Raw genomic sequence first — 15,272 nt, forward strand, 5'->3', positions numbered from 1 at the left:
TGCAACCATTTTTTCCGGATTAGTGTTTGGAAAGTTGTATCAATCTGCCATTATGAACTCCAAAAATAAGAAACAAAAATATTTAAGAGTTCAAAAACCTTATTGAAGAAAATAAAATGAATATCAAGTAACTGACCTATTAATTTGCAGAAGATTATTCAATTTATTATGACAGTACAGCAGCAGGGAATTAGTAGTATTTGTTAGAGTGATTCTAGTGGATGTAACAGCTTGTCCATTTGAATTCTAGTCATTTGTGCAAGTGTAAATGGTTCACACCTCCCATTTTCCTGCTGTCTGGAATTTGGAAACTATTTGTTGCAGTAAGAACATTTCATTCATTTACTATAGCATGGTTTCAGTTTTTGATCTCATTTTATATTACGTGGCTTTAACTATTATGTGCCTACATTTAAATTAAGCAAGTGGTATATTATTTACATACACAGTTTTATAATATACTTAAATATAAAAAACATGTGCATGGAATTACATCTGTGATTGATTCATTCATTTTCCTTCAGCTTAGTCCCTTTATTTATCAGGGGTCACCACAGCGGAATGAACCGCCAACTTATCCAGCACATGTTTTACAAAGCGGATGCCCTTACAGCTGCAACCCAGCACTGGGAATCACCCATACACTCTCACATTCACACACATACACTACGGTCAATTTAGTTTATTTAATTCAACTACCGCTTGTCTTTGGATTGTGGGGAAAAACAGAAACCCACGCAAACAGGGAGAACATGCAAACTTCACACATAAATGCCAACTGGCCCAGCCAGGACCTAAACCAGCAACCTTCTTGCTGTAAGGCAACAGTGCTAACCACTGAGCCAGTGTGCCTCCCTCACATCTGTACTCATTTTCTGTAATTACATTGCTAATTACTGGTGACCCATCCCTTACAACTTAACCCATCGTTAAACTCACCCATACCATCAAACCCGTTCCTAACCTTACCTGTATCCCACGTCAATAACACCACAAGTGCTCTGTAATATATTAACACAAAAAAAAAATTATGTTACGTATTATGGGCCAAAAAAAGCATGCTATTCAGATTGAACCACTGAAGACGCATGGACTGTTTTGATTGGGGTTTTTTTTGGTATCGTTTTTTGGTATCGTCTTTGAACTAGTCAGAAACATTGCTGTCTACACTCAAAAAATGAATTTTGCTGTTTGTTCAAACTACTTATTTAAAATGAGCTGATAAAAACACAATTCTTGAGAGGTTTTTTGTAGGGGGATCGGGAGTTAGTTTGTAAAAACTAATTAATTAACTTGAAGGTGAAGCAGTCAGGCAAGTTTACATTTTTTTGTAAATTGGTTTCCACTAATGAAAATATACATTACAAACTCGAGTGATGTAACCATTTCAAAGAAAGTGGCATGTTTTACTATAGCTACTATTGCTAGTGCAAAGTGCCACCATCTTGGAATATCTATGTGTCTGATGTCACATGCTTGGTTCCGTTCCCTCAGCTGAACAGATACATTGGAAGTAATGGATTGAACATGTCGGAGACTGTAAAGCCTATTGCATGAAGTTGTGAATGTGCATCGCAGAGCTGGTGCAAATACAAGCGTCAAAGTTGTGTCTTATAAATACAAAAATTAATGTTTTTTCTTTTTTAATAGTTTTTATTTGATGCACTTTGGTCCACTCTCTCACGCTGTTGCAGTGCTGTCTGATGAAGGGATTTACATTCAGACTATTGCAACAATTTTAATGATACACAACTTCACTCTTTTCTAAGTCACATCTGTGTGGATTGTCAAGACATGGTCCCTTTTCAAATCGATCAAATTGATCTCTCAACATGTATGAAGAAGGTTAATACCTGCCATGTGAAAAACTGACCCGATCTTAGTTTATTTTGAACACAAAATAAGTTGATTAGCTTTAGTCAGGCAGAGTAATACAGAGAATGAACCAAAGTGCATCAAACAATTGGTTTTTAAAAGAATCAGAATAAAAATATGTTCATATATCAGACACACATCTGATGCTTGTATTTTTACCTGCTCTAAACCCACAACTTCACACATTGGGTTAAAATAGGCTTTCTCTGTGTTCAGTCCATTACTTCCACTGCATCTGATCAGCTAAGGGGATAGAACAACATAGGCTCATTTTGAAAACTTTGCCCTATATACATATCTGGAGATCGCAAATTATGTAGCCAGAGGTATGTATGGCTGCATTGGGTTTTTGGGACGGAAGGTTTACTGGTCCATTTGGGGCTTTTTAAAATACTATCAGTTGGGTTAAGGGAAGGGTGAGAGTGAGGGGATCAGTCGGTTGGTCAGTCAGTTGACAGCGGCCTCTAGTGGATTCACGTAAGAAGAGCAGCCGCGAATGGCACATGTGAGAGAAATTCGAGATCTGAAAATGCATACAGAGCGGCCTCTGGCAAATTGGTGAAAACAAAAACTGCAAAAAAACATAGCTCCTGGGATGTATTTTGCTCTCTACAGAAATGTATACAGCAATAAGTTTTCAGAATTGAACGTCAGACACAGCAATATTCCAGGATGGCGGCACCTTGTGCTAAAAGCTATAGTAAAACATACCATTTTCTTCTAAATGTTTACATCAATTGAGTTTGTAATATATATTTTCATTAAAGTGAAATCCACTTTATAATGTAAACTTGACTGGCTGCTTTACTTCCACTTTAATTGCGTTGGTGTCCTAACACAAATCGATTGCAATGTATGGAGGATGAGGGATTTGGATTTGGATTTTTGGAGGATATATCCCTGTAATATATAAAGGAAATGTATTTTTTTAGTATTTATTGACAATCTTGTCCAGCAAAACGTGTAAATTCTACTGTATAATCATCCCTTCTTTACTGAAAGTGCATATGTTTAATGACATCCTAACTGAATATGACACATGGGCAATGTCAATGAACAGTTATGTATCAGAACATTCCACACTGAGTCATTTATGGCATGCCAGATGTCATAATTCAAGATTGTTGATTTAAAAGGATCTAAAACAAGACTCACTGGCAAAATACAAGTCAGTTGTTGTCAAGTTGCTGTGCTCACAAAGGGAGATGTGAACAGAACTCTCTGAATGATAAGAAACAAATGATTTTTCGAAAGTCAACGCATCTGATCTTCATAAACATGACTATAAAATTCTTCACTTAGTAGCTATAGTAAACACTTCTCAGAATGATATATTAATTCTTATTAAACCATCTGGCGTGCTCTCTGACATGTGTTTATTGTTATCCTCGCACAGTCTATCTATTGGACTGACATAAAGCATAACTCCTATATGATCTGTAAGACAAATCCAAGACTGAAAGCTTTCTACTATGTCGTGTCATCACAGATAAACAAATAATAAAACATTAAATAACATTTTTTTTCTTCCATCCCTCACAGGAACAGCGCTATCAGGATGTTGATGCTGGATGGGATGCCAACCCTGCCAGTTAAAATCAATCCTGCAGAGTCACAGAGACGGGTAAGAGGTCAAACATATGCCACACAGGTGTTGTCTTTTAAACTAAAGATGGTATTTGATAATCAATATCAGTTGTACAATATCAGTACAGTCTGGAGCAGTAAGAAGGCAAGCAAAGGAATGATGTAATCTGTTGCTGTTCTTGAAACAACAACCTACCAATCAAATTTTATTACAGAAGTACAGTGTTCTGGTAGATACATTACACAAAGCCTCAAAATAATTCTTTAATAATTCATAAAAGGATCAAATGTATTTTATTATTATATAATTTGATATGTAAATATGCTTACATTGAGGACAGCTAATTATGGTGGACCGCAAATGCTTATTTCCTCTCTAGCTTAGATTGTGTTTACTTATAGCAATTACAAACAATAATAGGCAGCTTCATTCTGCTTAATTATTATGATTGTGTAAACACTGCCACAATAAGCGTATTTACTCATGCAAGGCTGAAAAATAAATGTGGTTATGGTTTTGGGTTTACACTGAAAAAAATCCTGGTTGCCTTACATTTTGAAGCTGAATCAAGTTAACCTTATGAGTCCATTTAACTTATTTTATGTTAAACTGTTTTAAAACAGCTTGCATAACTTATTAAATTAAGTTAGAACTCGATTAACTTAGTTTATTAAGTTATAATGAACTAAAAACATATGCTCTCATGACTAATTGATCCAACGCAATCTTACAGCAGTTTGTAGCTTTTTGATTCAGTGGCTAATTCGTAGGAATTCGAACAAATCGAAATCTAATTTGTACAATTTATTATGATTTGCTCTTAACCCAATGACTGTTGGGTTTAGAAGCAGGGTTTAGTGCCACGCCTCCTTTTAAAAATCATACATTTTCAAACGACTGAACTCCTACGAATTTGTACAAATTAGCCAGTAAACTGACAAAACAAAAAATATTTGTGTTTTCCTCAAGAGATCAGGCTGAATTGATTATATTATTTTTACAGTGTAGGAATTAATAAGAGCATGCAAGCTGCAAAGACATATAAAGGAGTGTTTGTTGGTCTTAGTTTTACATATTGCTTTTATTTGCTTAAACACATACAAAAAGCACATCATGTGGCAAATGTAAGGTTTATATGTTTGGAACAACAAAAGGGCAAGGTACAACAGATGAAAAATAGCCCTCTGGCTATTTCCGGTGAATTTGCAGAAATGCTAATTAATGTACACTGTCCCTGCCAAATTAACAAATAAAATAAATAAATAAATCATACAAGAATGATTTTTCTGGCCTAATTAGTCCTGTATTGATCCACCCAAAATAGGTTAACCCTACGTAAAATGCCTGTGAGGGCTTAAACTATTTAAAAAAGCAATGTTTGTTTGTTTGTGACCCTGGAACAACAAAACCAGTCCTTAGTGCAATATTTTTTTTATTGAGATTTATATTTAACATAAAAAGGAAATAAAGCTTTCAGCTTGATGTATAACTTTGCAGGGACGCCCAAACTAGGGCCTGTGGGCCAAAGTTGGCCCATGGTAACCATTAATTTAGCCTACCATCCCATCTGAGAAGAGAGGGAGAATGATTAGGATGGTTTTGAGAATGTCAATTCAAATTTAATGTAATTTTTGTTTGTTGGGGTCGCCACAGCGGAATGAACCGCCAACTTATCCAGCAGCGGATGCCCTTTCAGCCGCAACCCATCTCTGGGAAACATCCACACACACACATTCACACACTACGGACAATTTAGCCTACCCAATTCACCTGTACCGCATGTCTTTGAACTGTGGGGGAAACCGGAGCACCCGGAGGGAGAACATGCAAACTCCACACAGAAACGCCAACTGAGCCGAGGTTCGAACCAGCGACCTTCTTGCTGTAAGGCGACAGCACTACCTACTGCGCCACTGCCTCGCCCATTTTTGTTTGTTTGTTTTATTATTAAAAGCTAACTGAAATTAAATATTCCACATAAATTATGTAAATTAATCTGATTTTGTTAAAATGTACACACTGTCACCTGACAATGCAGAGACTTTGGTGAGAAAATCAAGTCAAGGCAGACCTGTGCATACAGCATTGAACTCCACTGTGTTTTAAATAGAACCGTTTGTTTTATTGTTATAAGTCATCAAAAAAAAAGTGATACTGCATTTGTTAATAAAACATTAAAAATAGCAAAATATTGTGAAAATTGTCTTTGATATGAGTGTTTTAAAATTCATAGTACTAATCAAAAACTTAGTTTTGACATATTTACAGTAGCAAAATTAAAAATATATTTTCGTGGAACATGCTCTTATTTAATGTTATATTTTTGGCATAAATGAAAAAACATAATTTTGAATTTAATTCAGTTCAATATTTGTTTGTTTTTGCCTATTGTCAGAAATATATTTGTGCAGCATAAGAAACAATTTATTTATTTATTGATTGATTGATTGATTGATTGACAGAATTTGTATATTCATTCATTCATTCATTCATTCTTTTATTTTCCTTCGGCTTAGTCCCTTTATTCATCAGGGGTCACCACAGCGGAATAAACCGCCAACTTATCCAGCATATGTTTTACACAGCGGATACCCTTCCAGTTGCAACCCAGTACTGGAAAACATCAATACACACTCATTCACGCACATACATTCAATTCACTTATTCAATTCACCTGTAATGCATGTCTTTGGACTGAGGAGGAAACCTGAGCACCTGGAGGAAAACCACGCCAACACGGGGAGAGCATGCAAACTCCACACAGAAATGTCAACTGGCCTAGCCAGGACTCGAACCAGCGGTCTTCTTGCTGTGAGGTGACAATGCTAACCACTGAGCTACTGTGTTGCCCCAGAATTTGTGTATTCTTCACTAAAAAAAATTCTTTTTTTCTTCTGAAATGTTTGTCCTTTAAAAAAAAAAAAAGTATAGTTGTTTATGTCCTCTTTGGGGGCGGTTCCTCCTCTTGTGTATTGCATGTCTAGTGGTTTAGATTAAGGTGTCCCATGCTTGGAGTCTTCAGGGTGCCTGCCAGATTTTCAGGCCTAACCAAATAAACATACACACGTGCTTCCCCCTCTCCCCGAGACCTAAAGCTCTCTCTCCATTCTAAAGCATGCAGTTAAACCCCCCTACACACACACAATATTTTGCACCATGTTTTACCCGTTTTAACAGTTGTCGTGTCGTGGATGGGGTCGAGTGCAGGATGTGCGTGGGCCACGTATAGCTCAGCTTTGAAGTGTGCTAAATCAACAGGCAGTGCAGACGCTGAAACGTGCTTCTTGTTTGAGTGGGCTCCATGCCAAGCCCCTTTTCTTGGAAACACACCGCTCCCCCCATTAAAGCCGTCTTCACCAGAAGCTATTCGGATTTGGAAAATTAGCCATAATGACTGGTAGCCCCCCATACGAGAGGCTGCATGTGGGCCGCGCTGGAGGGGAGGGATAGAGAGGTGGGAAAGGTGAAGCAGGAGTCGGGAGAGAGAGAAACAGGGTAGAGATGAAGTTTCAAAACATGTTCCATTTCGGTTGAACGGCCTCCAACTCAACCACAGTAAAAAGAGAGGAGGGGAAATTTTTGGGCTAGAAATAATGCTGCCAGCAGACCACTTTTTTTGTCCATGGTTTCATTGAGTCTGAGTGAGTGCTTCTGACATGTTTGACTGGAATGTTTTGTCGATTTACTGATGATTACTTTTATTTTGGGATAACTGCTGAGTCAGTAAATCTCTCAAAGACTGCTTTCTCTTCACTTTTTTTTCTCTGCACATTTTGTGATTTGTTTTGTTCTCATTTAATAGACAATTACTCTCAATTTATACTTGTAGGTTCAGCACAAGTGTGCCGCAAGCCTACGTTTGAGTGAAGGTTTCGGCCGTTAGATCGCCCCCTGGGGGCTGGCTGCAGTACAAGTCATAAAGCCCGCCTCCTCCGTGTTAATGAAGGAGACTTGAGCCCAAATAAAAAAAAATATTACACTTGCAATAAAATGTCCCGAAAGATGGTTCTGGTCGATTAAGGCACTGGTTATTGTGCTGAAATAGGTGCAGATCTTCATTTTTGTAAACAGTTTGTTTTTAGCAGTAATTTAATGCTGGGCGTGTCATCGTGATTGACAGCTGTGATTGACAGTTTCTCAAAGCGCGGCGTCTGAGCTTCGGCAGGAGACTGAAGTAGACTGAAATGTTATTATTCGATTTCTGTGTTATTTTACCATGACAAAATGAGTTCAGCAGTAAACATACATGATCCTGGTGGAACACTGTTTATTCGCTAAGTTTAGGGCTTTTTTCGGGCTTTATTAGTTTGCTGATACACGCCTAGCCACCCAGATAGCAAAACACAGTTCCGGCTAGATTCTCGCCTGCCGGAGACTTATCTCTTAGAGCTCAGACTGACTAATGTTACCTCTGCTGGACCTACTCCGGATGCCTGGACTCACTACCCAATTCCAGCCCGAGTCAATCGAGCCAGATGCGGCGGCCGAGCGAGCAGGCGCTGCCGCATGCGAGCCGGAATCAGCCCGCGACGCCGCGAGTAAGTTATGCGCTGCGGCCTGGAGCTGGCGCGATTGAATATATAAAACCCTCATATTTGTTAACGTTATTACATCCATTTGTGTTGATATGACAGCAAACGCATGCTGAGAAGTTCGGGGGGTGTAGTTGATTTTACATAAAGCGTTTGATTGGAAGCTCGACTCTGCTCATTTTCGCGGCTCCTCCTCTGGCTCCATCAGACAATCCTTCTGCGCATGTCTGGCTCCAATTTCAGCAGTCTTTTGCGACAGTTTGTGCCCGTCAAGCAGGCGTTTTGCCCTCAAGGCGTTCAATGGGAAAAAGGGCTGTCGCGTCGTCCATATTTTTTACAGTCATTGGTTCAGCATCTCAGAAACACTAAACAAAAACATAAATTAAATGTTATTAAACTATTACAATACGGTATATGCTGAAGCATGCTAATATGACTTTTAATTTGCCAGTAACCTGGGTTAACTGCTTCCGGTGAATTGAATGCCAATGCAAAATCTGCGTGTTTAAGGTCTGTTTTTTTTAAAAATCAGTGATCTCCACTGACTGAGTGATATCTGATATAAAGTGGGGCTCAGATTGTAAAAGAAGCACTGCAGTAAATTACATTTCCCCCCGCCATGTCTTTATAATATGAGCATCTATTTTACCCCAGTATAATCAATGGAGCTTCTGTGCTAACCTGCCGATCCTGAATGTATTTTAATTACATTACAACATCAATGCTGTAAAAGGAACTGAATAAAAAAAAATTAAAAAAAAACTCACAATAACGGGTCACCGGAAGTTTATCAGTATGGGAACAACACTAGCTCGGCATATACCCTATTATCATGTTTTATCCATAACCCACAGAAGATAAAAATAGTGGTTTATAGTTACACAAAAAAAACAACAACATGCAAATAAAAAGCCATCTGCCTTTAATTTATTTATTTATTTATTGTTTGTGCTTACATTAGATTAGCAACACAGCAATAGCATCAGCTGCAGCAGATTGATTTTATAGCACTAGGTTAAACTTTTTGACACCTTTATGGCTATCAAATACAGTACAAAAATAAATACAGACAACACCTGAGCATTAACAATGATCTCTGATTGGCAGTCTTCAAAATTAAACCAAGAATCGACTGAAAACATTGTGCCCAGCAGTCTCATTAGATGAGGTTAATATTAAATTAAGCAAAGGGATATGGTTGTTAGACTGTTGCACATTTTTGTGTTGTCAATATGCTTGTGTTTATATAGGCCTATTGTTGTGTGCACAACAATGGTATATTTATAACCACCTCTGAGTAATTTGGGGGTTGTGAGTCACTAGCATTGTTATTTTGGGGGTCACAGGCTGAAAAGTTTGGAAACCCCTGATTTAAAGCATTGTACATGAAGTATGATCTTTCATTCTACTGCAGTCAGTGACAATTATAGTTGTTGGTCACATTCAGTACCATTTGGGATCTGTAAAATAACAAATCTCATGTATTCGTGAGACACCTCTTTCTCATTGTAAAAAGAAAACAACCTAAAATGAAGCACAATCGTTTTTTTTCTGTTTGAACATGCAATATATGAATGTCATCCACTATCATGCACGATTTCCTGCTCTTGCTCAAAAATGGTGGATTGTAAAAAGTTCTAAATGAAACATATTAACAACATTCAAAAACGATGTTTGGAACACATGCTTACTACGTCATGTATTCTGACAGGAGGGCTTGTAATATTTGATACACTGTATTAGTGACTTTACTTACAAAAATGAGTAAACACGTTGCCTTAACGTTAAAAGGCACCTATGATGAAAATCAACATTTGTAAGCTATTTGGACAGAACTGTGTGTAGGCATAGTGTGTCCAGTCACATTTGAGTGATAAAAACACAAATTCTCTTTTTTACATTTCCTGACTTTCTAAATCCCTGCAATTTTGAGGCCCACCGCAATGTAATGTAGGAGTTCTCCGCCCACCAAATTGATTGACAGCCGCATATTTCGAAAATTTTATGCTGCACAAAAACTAACAATGCATCAAAGGCAATGTTGTTACTAATCTTTAACATCCAAGACTGATAAAAGGTAAAAACAGTTCAGTCCAAAGTTTTTCTTTTTATATTAAAAATATGTCATGTGTGTTTTTTCCACCAAATTGGTGATATCATTTTTGAATCTGCCATTTCAGCATTTAAAATCCCATAATTAAAAAAAAAAAAAAAAAAACATTTAGGAGTTTTGATCAGATCTGAGGTTGATGAACAGATTTATGCAAAAAAAAACAAAAAAAGATCTGATGCATTTTTACAGCAGTTTAATTTAGTGGATGTTTTCATCCCTAACCTAGCAAAAGGTAGTAAACCTGAGCAGTCACAAGGGTTAAAGTCAAATAACTGAACATAAACATAAGAGGCTGGGAAAAAAGCTAATTTTAGAGGATAGAAAAATTTTTCTGACAGCACTTAGAGGTTTTTGCATCTGTTTTTGCATCTAAATCTAAATTCAAATAAATAAATATTACAAAAGCAAAATGAATGGGACCGTTCTCCCTGTGCAAATAAATAAATCTTTCATCATTTTCTCATGACCTTTGGCTTTCTTCTAGAGAACACAATAGAAAATATTCCAAAAATGTGTTCTGTATTGTGCAAAATTCAGAAAGTCATCCATGGTTCAAATGACATAATGTTGTATTTGTTTTCTGTTACTTTAAGACCTAATTATTCCTCACTAAAACTTGTGAGCTTTTTTTCCGAAACCTTACAATGTGCTTCATCAATTGAAAATCATTTAACAGCTGATTGATTGGGTTCTTTCTCTTTCCTCTCAGTCTCCTGTGATCCATGACTACACAGAGATGGGTGTGCTGGTGTTGAACCGCAGATTTCGGACACAGCCGGATGACAGACGATTCCTGTCCGACCCCTTCCAGACGCAAACAGAGCCTGTGGATCTCTCCACTAACAAAGCCAGAACCTCCCCGTCACTTTCAGCATCTTCATCTTTATCTTCATCTCCCTCGTCTTCTTCGTCATCAATACGATTTTGTCCACGCTCTTCTCCCTCCAGCAAGTCTCTGCCATCTTCATCCCCATCATCATTATCCATGCCTTCGTCCTCCTCCACATCGGTCATAACCCCAGTTCCTCGTTTGAAGATGTCTCCATCCTGCTCTGTCCCGGTGGTGTCATCTCTTCCATCCAGGGGACTCAGGGGGCAGTCATTTTTGCACATACCCCAGCTGATGCCTCCGTGTTCCAGTCCAGTCCACATCCATCCACGCCGGGTGCCGGTGGTGGTGCAGCCCATGCCGCTGGTCTACCCTGGGGTGGGTTCGCTGGGCAGCAGCAGGCTCATGATGCCACTTCTGGAGGAAAACAGGATGCACAGAAAAGGTGAGACAGAAGTCTATATGTGACCCTGGAATTAAAAAGCAATCTTATATTGTATGATTATAGCACAGGGCATTGACATAAATTAATTGATTTTATTTTTTATTTTTTTGCCAAAAATCATTTGGATATTAAATAAATGTTTCATAGATATTTTGTAAATTTCCTCCTGTAAATATATTAAAATTAATCTGTAATATGCATTGGTAAGTGCTTAATTTGTGCAAATGTAAAGGCAATTTTCTCAATATTTAGATCAGGCATGTCCAAACTCGGTCCTGAAGGTCCGGTGTCCTGCAAAGTTTAGTTCTAACCCCAATCAGACACACCTGGGCTAGCTAATAAAGCTCTTACTAGGCTTTCTAGAAACACCTTTGCGGGTGTGTTGAGGCAAGTTAGAGCTAAAATCTGCAGGACACCAGCCCTACAGGTTTGAGTTTGGACACTCCTGATTTAGATTTTTCTCAGATTCTACAATATATTTTTAATCAGTTGTTGGGTAAGTTACCTTAAAAAAGTAATGTATTTCTGACTGCATCATTATATTGTGTTTACATTACTTTTCTGATTACAGTAATGCATACCTGCCTACATTTGCCTTTTAAAATCCATGAAACCGGTGGGGGTGGGTGAGGGCTGGGGAGTTGGTGAGGGGGGAGACTGTTGGAAATGTTGCTGAAATTCCGGGAGTTTTCCGGGAGACAGAACAAAACGGGAGATGGGTCTGAAATACAGGAGACTCCTGGGAAAAATGGGAGTGTTGGCAGGTATTCAGTAATGTCTGAAATATAACTAGTAACTAAAAACTTAATGTATGAAATCAACAAATAATAAATTTTTAACTTTTATTTAATGTTTACAATGCAAATCCAATTAGATCCACTTATTAGATAAACAAGGCAAGTCTCTCATATAATATCTCTACTAAAATACAGAAAATATTACTTTACAAACTGTATTGTAAATAAATCATCTATAAACATTTAAATATTATTATTATTATATTTCAATAATATTAGTACAATAAATTTAAAACTGAATAAATATAAATTTACACACACTAACACAAGTGAAAACATAGATTAAATGTTGGGATAAACATCTTCTGAAATCTGTGGATTTCTGCGTGCGCAGATTCAATGTGGGCCTAAATATAACTTAAATACTGAAGTAATTCTATTAATTGAATGGAAAAAAACATATAGATACATATAAATATATATGAAATACATATAAATCTCACTACAGAAACAATAGAAACAAATTTCTTCTAATTCTATATACAGTATATAATATGTGTCAAGGGCCCTTTAGTAAGCTAAACTCAATCAAGTTTACTGGGTGCTTTTTTATTTTATTTATTTATTTATTATTTATTTTTTATGTTTTTTAAAAAAGAATAACTGATTTATCTTGTTTATTAGAATTATTGTTAAATACAAAGTTTTCATACAATCTGCTTACACATTTTAAAGGGATAGTTTACATAAAAATAATAAATTATTCACTGTTTACTGACCTTCAATTGGTTACAAAAATGTATGGGTTTCATTTATTCATTTTCCTTCGGCTTAGTCTCTATTTAAGAGGTCACCACAGCAGAATGAACCGCCAACTATTTTAGCATATGTTATTTACGCAGTGGATGCCCTTCCAGCTGCAACCCAGCACTGGGAAACACACACATTCTCGCATTCACAGACGCACTCATACACTCCAGCCAATTTAGTTAATCCAATTCACCCATGTCTTTGTACTGTGGGGGAAACCGGAGCACCCAGAGGAAACCCACGCCAACATAGGAAGAACATGCAAACTCCACACAGAAATGCCAACTCAAACCAGCAACCAGGCAACAGTGCTAACCACTTAGCCACCATGCTGCCCCACTTTATGGGTTCAGTAAACCTAAAGAAGATATTCTGAAGAAAGCTGGAAACCTGTAACCATCCATAGTAGGAAACACAAATACTACAGAAGACAGTGGTTACCATTTTTTTTTAGAATGTCTTCTGTTGTTCAGAACAAATATGAATACTGAAGGGTGGGTAAATGATGACAGAATGTTCAGTTTTGGGTTAACTATGCCTTTAAGAAAAACACAGAAAAGCTAAAAAAATATATCAATACAGTAGTTTATGGGCGAATCCCTATACTTACTTTTTTATACATTTCCATATGATTCACACCAACTACCTCATAAAAATCCCTTTGCCCATTGCAAAAATAAAAAAAAAATAATCACATTTATTGAATTATTATTATTGAATTGTACATTAAAATAAAGTGTGACTCAATTTTGATGTGACCTGTTTGATACTGTATGTTAGAATTCCCCTTGTAACCATACATCAAAAATGAATTAATTCATGTGCCTCCTCAAACAAGTCGACTTGACATCATTTGTTTGACAGTCCATTAAGTAATCACTGCCATAAGGTCACTTAAAAGTAACAAGGCCTCAACGACTGCAGCAAATCCCATCCTCCTGCAAAGCTCTTCCTCCCTCTTTTTTCTGTAGGTGTTTAAAAGCCTCTCTGCGAGTTTCCGTGTTGCTGGCAGGGTCAGTGACAGAACCCAGAGCTGGCTGTGTGTTAGACAGCCTCAGCTCTTATGAAGTGCAGCTCCATTGTGCTCGCCTCTTTCTATTCCTCAAAACAGGCAGTCTCTACATCCCCGCAGGAAGTACATGCTACGGCAGAAATTCTGCTCAGCTAAAAGAGGGCACCTGGGTTTATTAGGGACAAAAGCATTCAGCGGAAACACAATAGCAACTGCGATAAGAGGCATATTTGGAGGGACACAAAACCGGAGGGATATATAAAAGACGATTGAATATAAAAAATGATTTGAGTGATGTTCTAAATTTAACTTCGGTTTGATTATGAGGTATTTCATCAGTCATTCATGTCTCCAACATACAAACTCGTCCTCAAAACCCTTTTTTATGTCAAGGAAAGCTTGCCTTTGGGCAACATATCTGTTTTTAATGGGCTAGGAAGGCTTTCTATTCATTCTTTTTTTTCTTGTTTTCCTCTGGGGGGAGGCACAGATAGAGGTTGGAGAATGTCCAATGTCATATAACTCTGTCTTATGTCCTGTATTAGTGTCTCGGATCTCTCTCTGCTATAGACCGACCAATCAGAGAAGAGCATTTATCAGTATCAGAAGAACACAGTGTGTGCAAACAAGCAGGTTGACACATAATTAGGCCTGTGCCGTTCACACTTTGATGATCCAATTTTGGTTCATTAAAACGGTTGAAGATTGGCGCACGGAGAGCAGCCCCCTGTCTTGAGGGTCCGTGCCCTTACGCTCTGCAGTCTCTCATGAAGTATCCATGGCAACAAGATGGGACATGGAATGACACGAATACAACGGAGACCTTTGAAATTGCTATTATGACCAAACAAAGCAAAACAACCCAATACAAACATGCCCGGCTCTCTTATTACTGGAACAGACTGAACTGTATTCTGGTATTTGAGCTGTGGTGGAGTTCATCCAAAAATACTGAAAATTCTGCCATCACTTATCATGTTTGTGTGCTTCCGAATGGCAAGTGTGGGGCATTAGTTCTTGAGGTTGTCATAACTGAATGTTGAAATGTAAAATCTACATAGTTTATACAGCGAATGGTTTATTTCTTAATATTTACTTGTTTTATATTTGGAATTAAATAAACATTAAAGGAATAGTAAAATAGTTAATTTCCAGAATGAATGGGCACCACTGACTTCCATTTACCAATTTTTTACCCCCTCTATGGAAGCCAACATTGACCACCAATGTTTCATATACCAACATTTTTTAAAATATCTTCTTTTGTGTTCAACTGAAGAAAATAACTCATACACATTTGGAACAAGTAAACTTTTATTTATTCTGTTTGA

The 15,272-nt window shown here is 37.4% G+C and overlaps 1 protein-coding gene across 1 annotated transcript in view; it reads left to right on the forward strand.

Moving 5' to 3' along the window:
- The window catches only part of klf12a (Kruppel like factor 12a), a 59,645-nt gene that overhangs the window by 28,732 nt on the left and 15,641 nt on the right, over window positions 1-15,272 (forward strand). The window contains 2 exon segments of the mRNA NM_207062.2: window positions 3,418-3,499; window positions 10,818-11,382. Coding sequence (NP_996945.2) covers window positions 3,434-3,499; window positions 10,818-11,382 — 631 coding nt within the window. The 5' untranslated portion in view covers window positions 3,418-3,433.

Source organism: Danio rerio, chromosome 1, assembly GCF_052040795.2.
Source record: "Danio rerio strain M-AB ecotype USA chromosome 1, GRCz13ab, whole genome shotgun sequence".
NCBI lineage: Eukaryota > Metazoa > Chordata > Actinopteri > Cypriniformes > Danionidae > Danio > Danio rerio.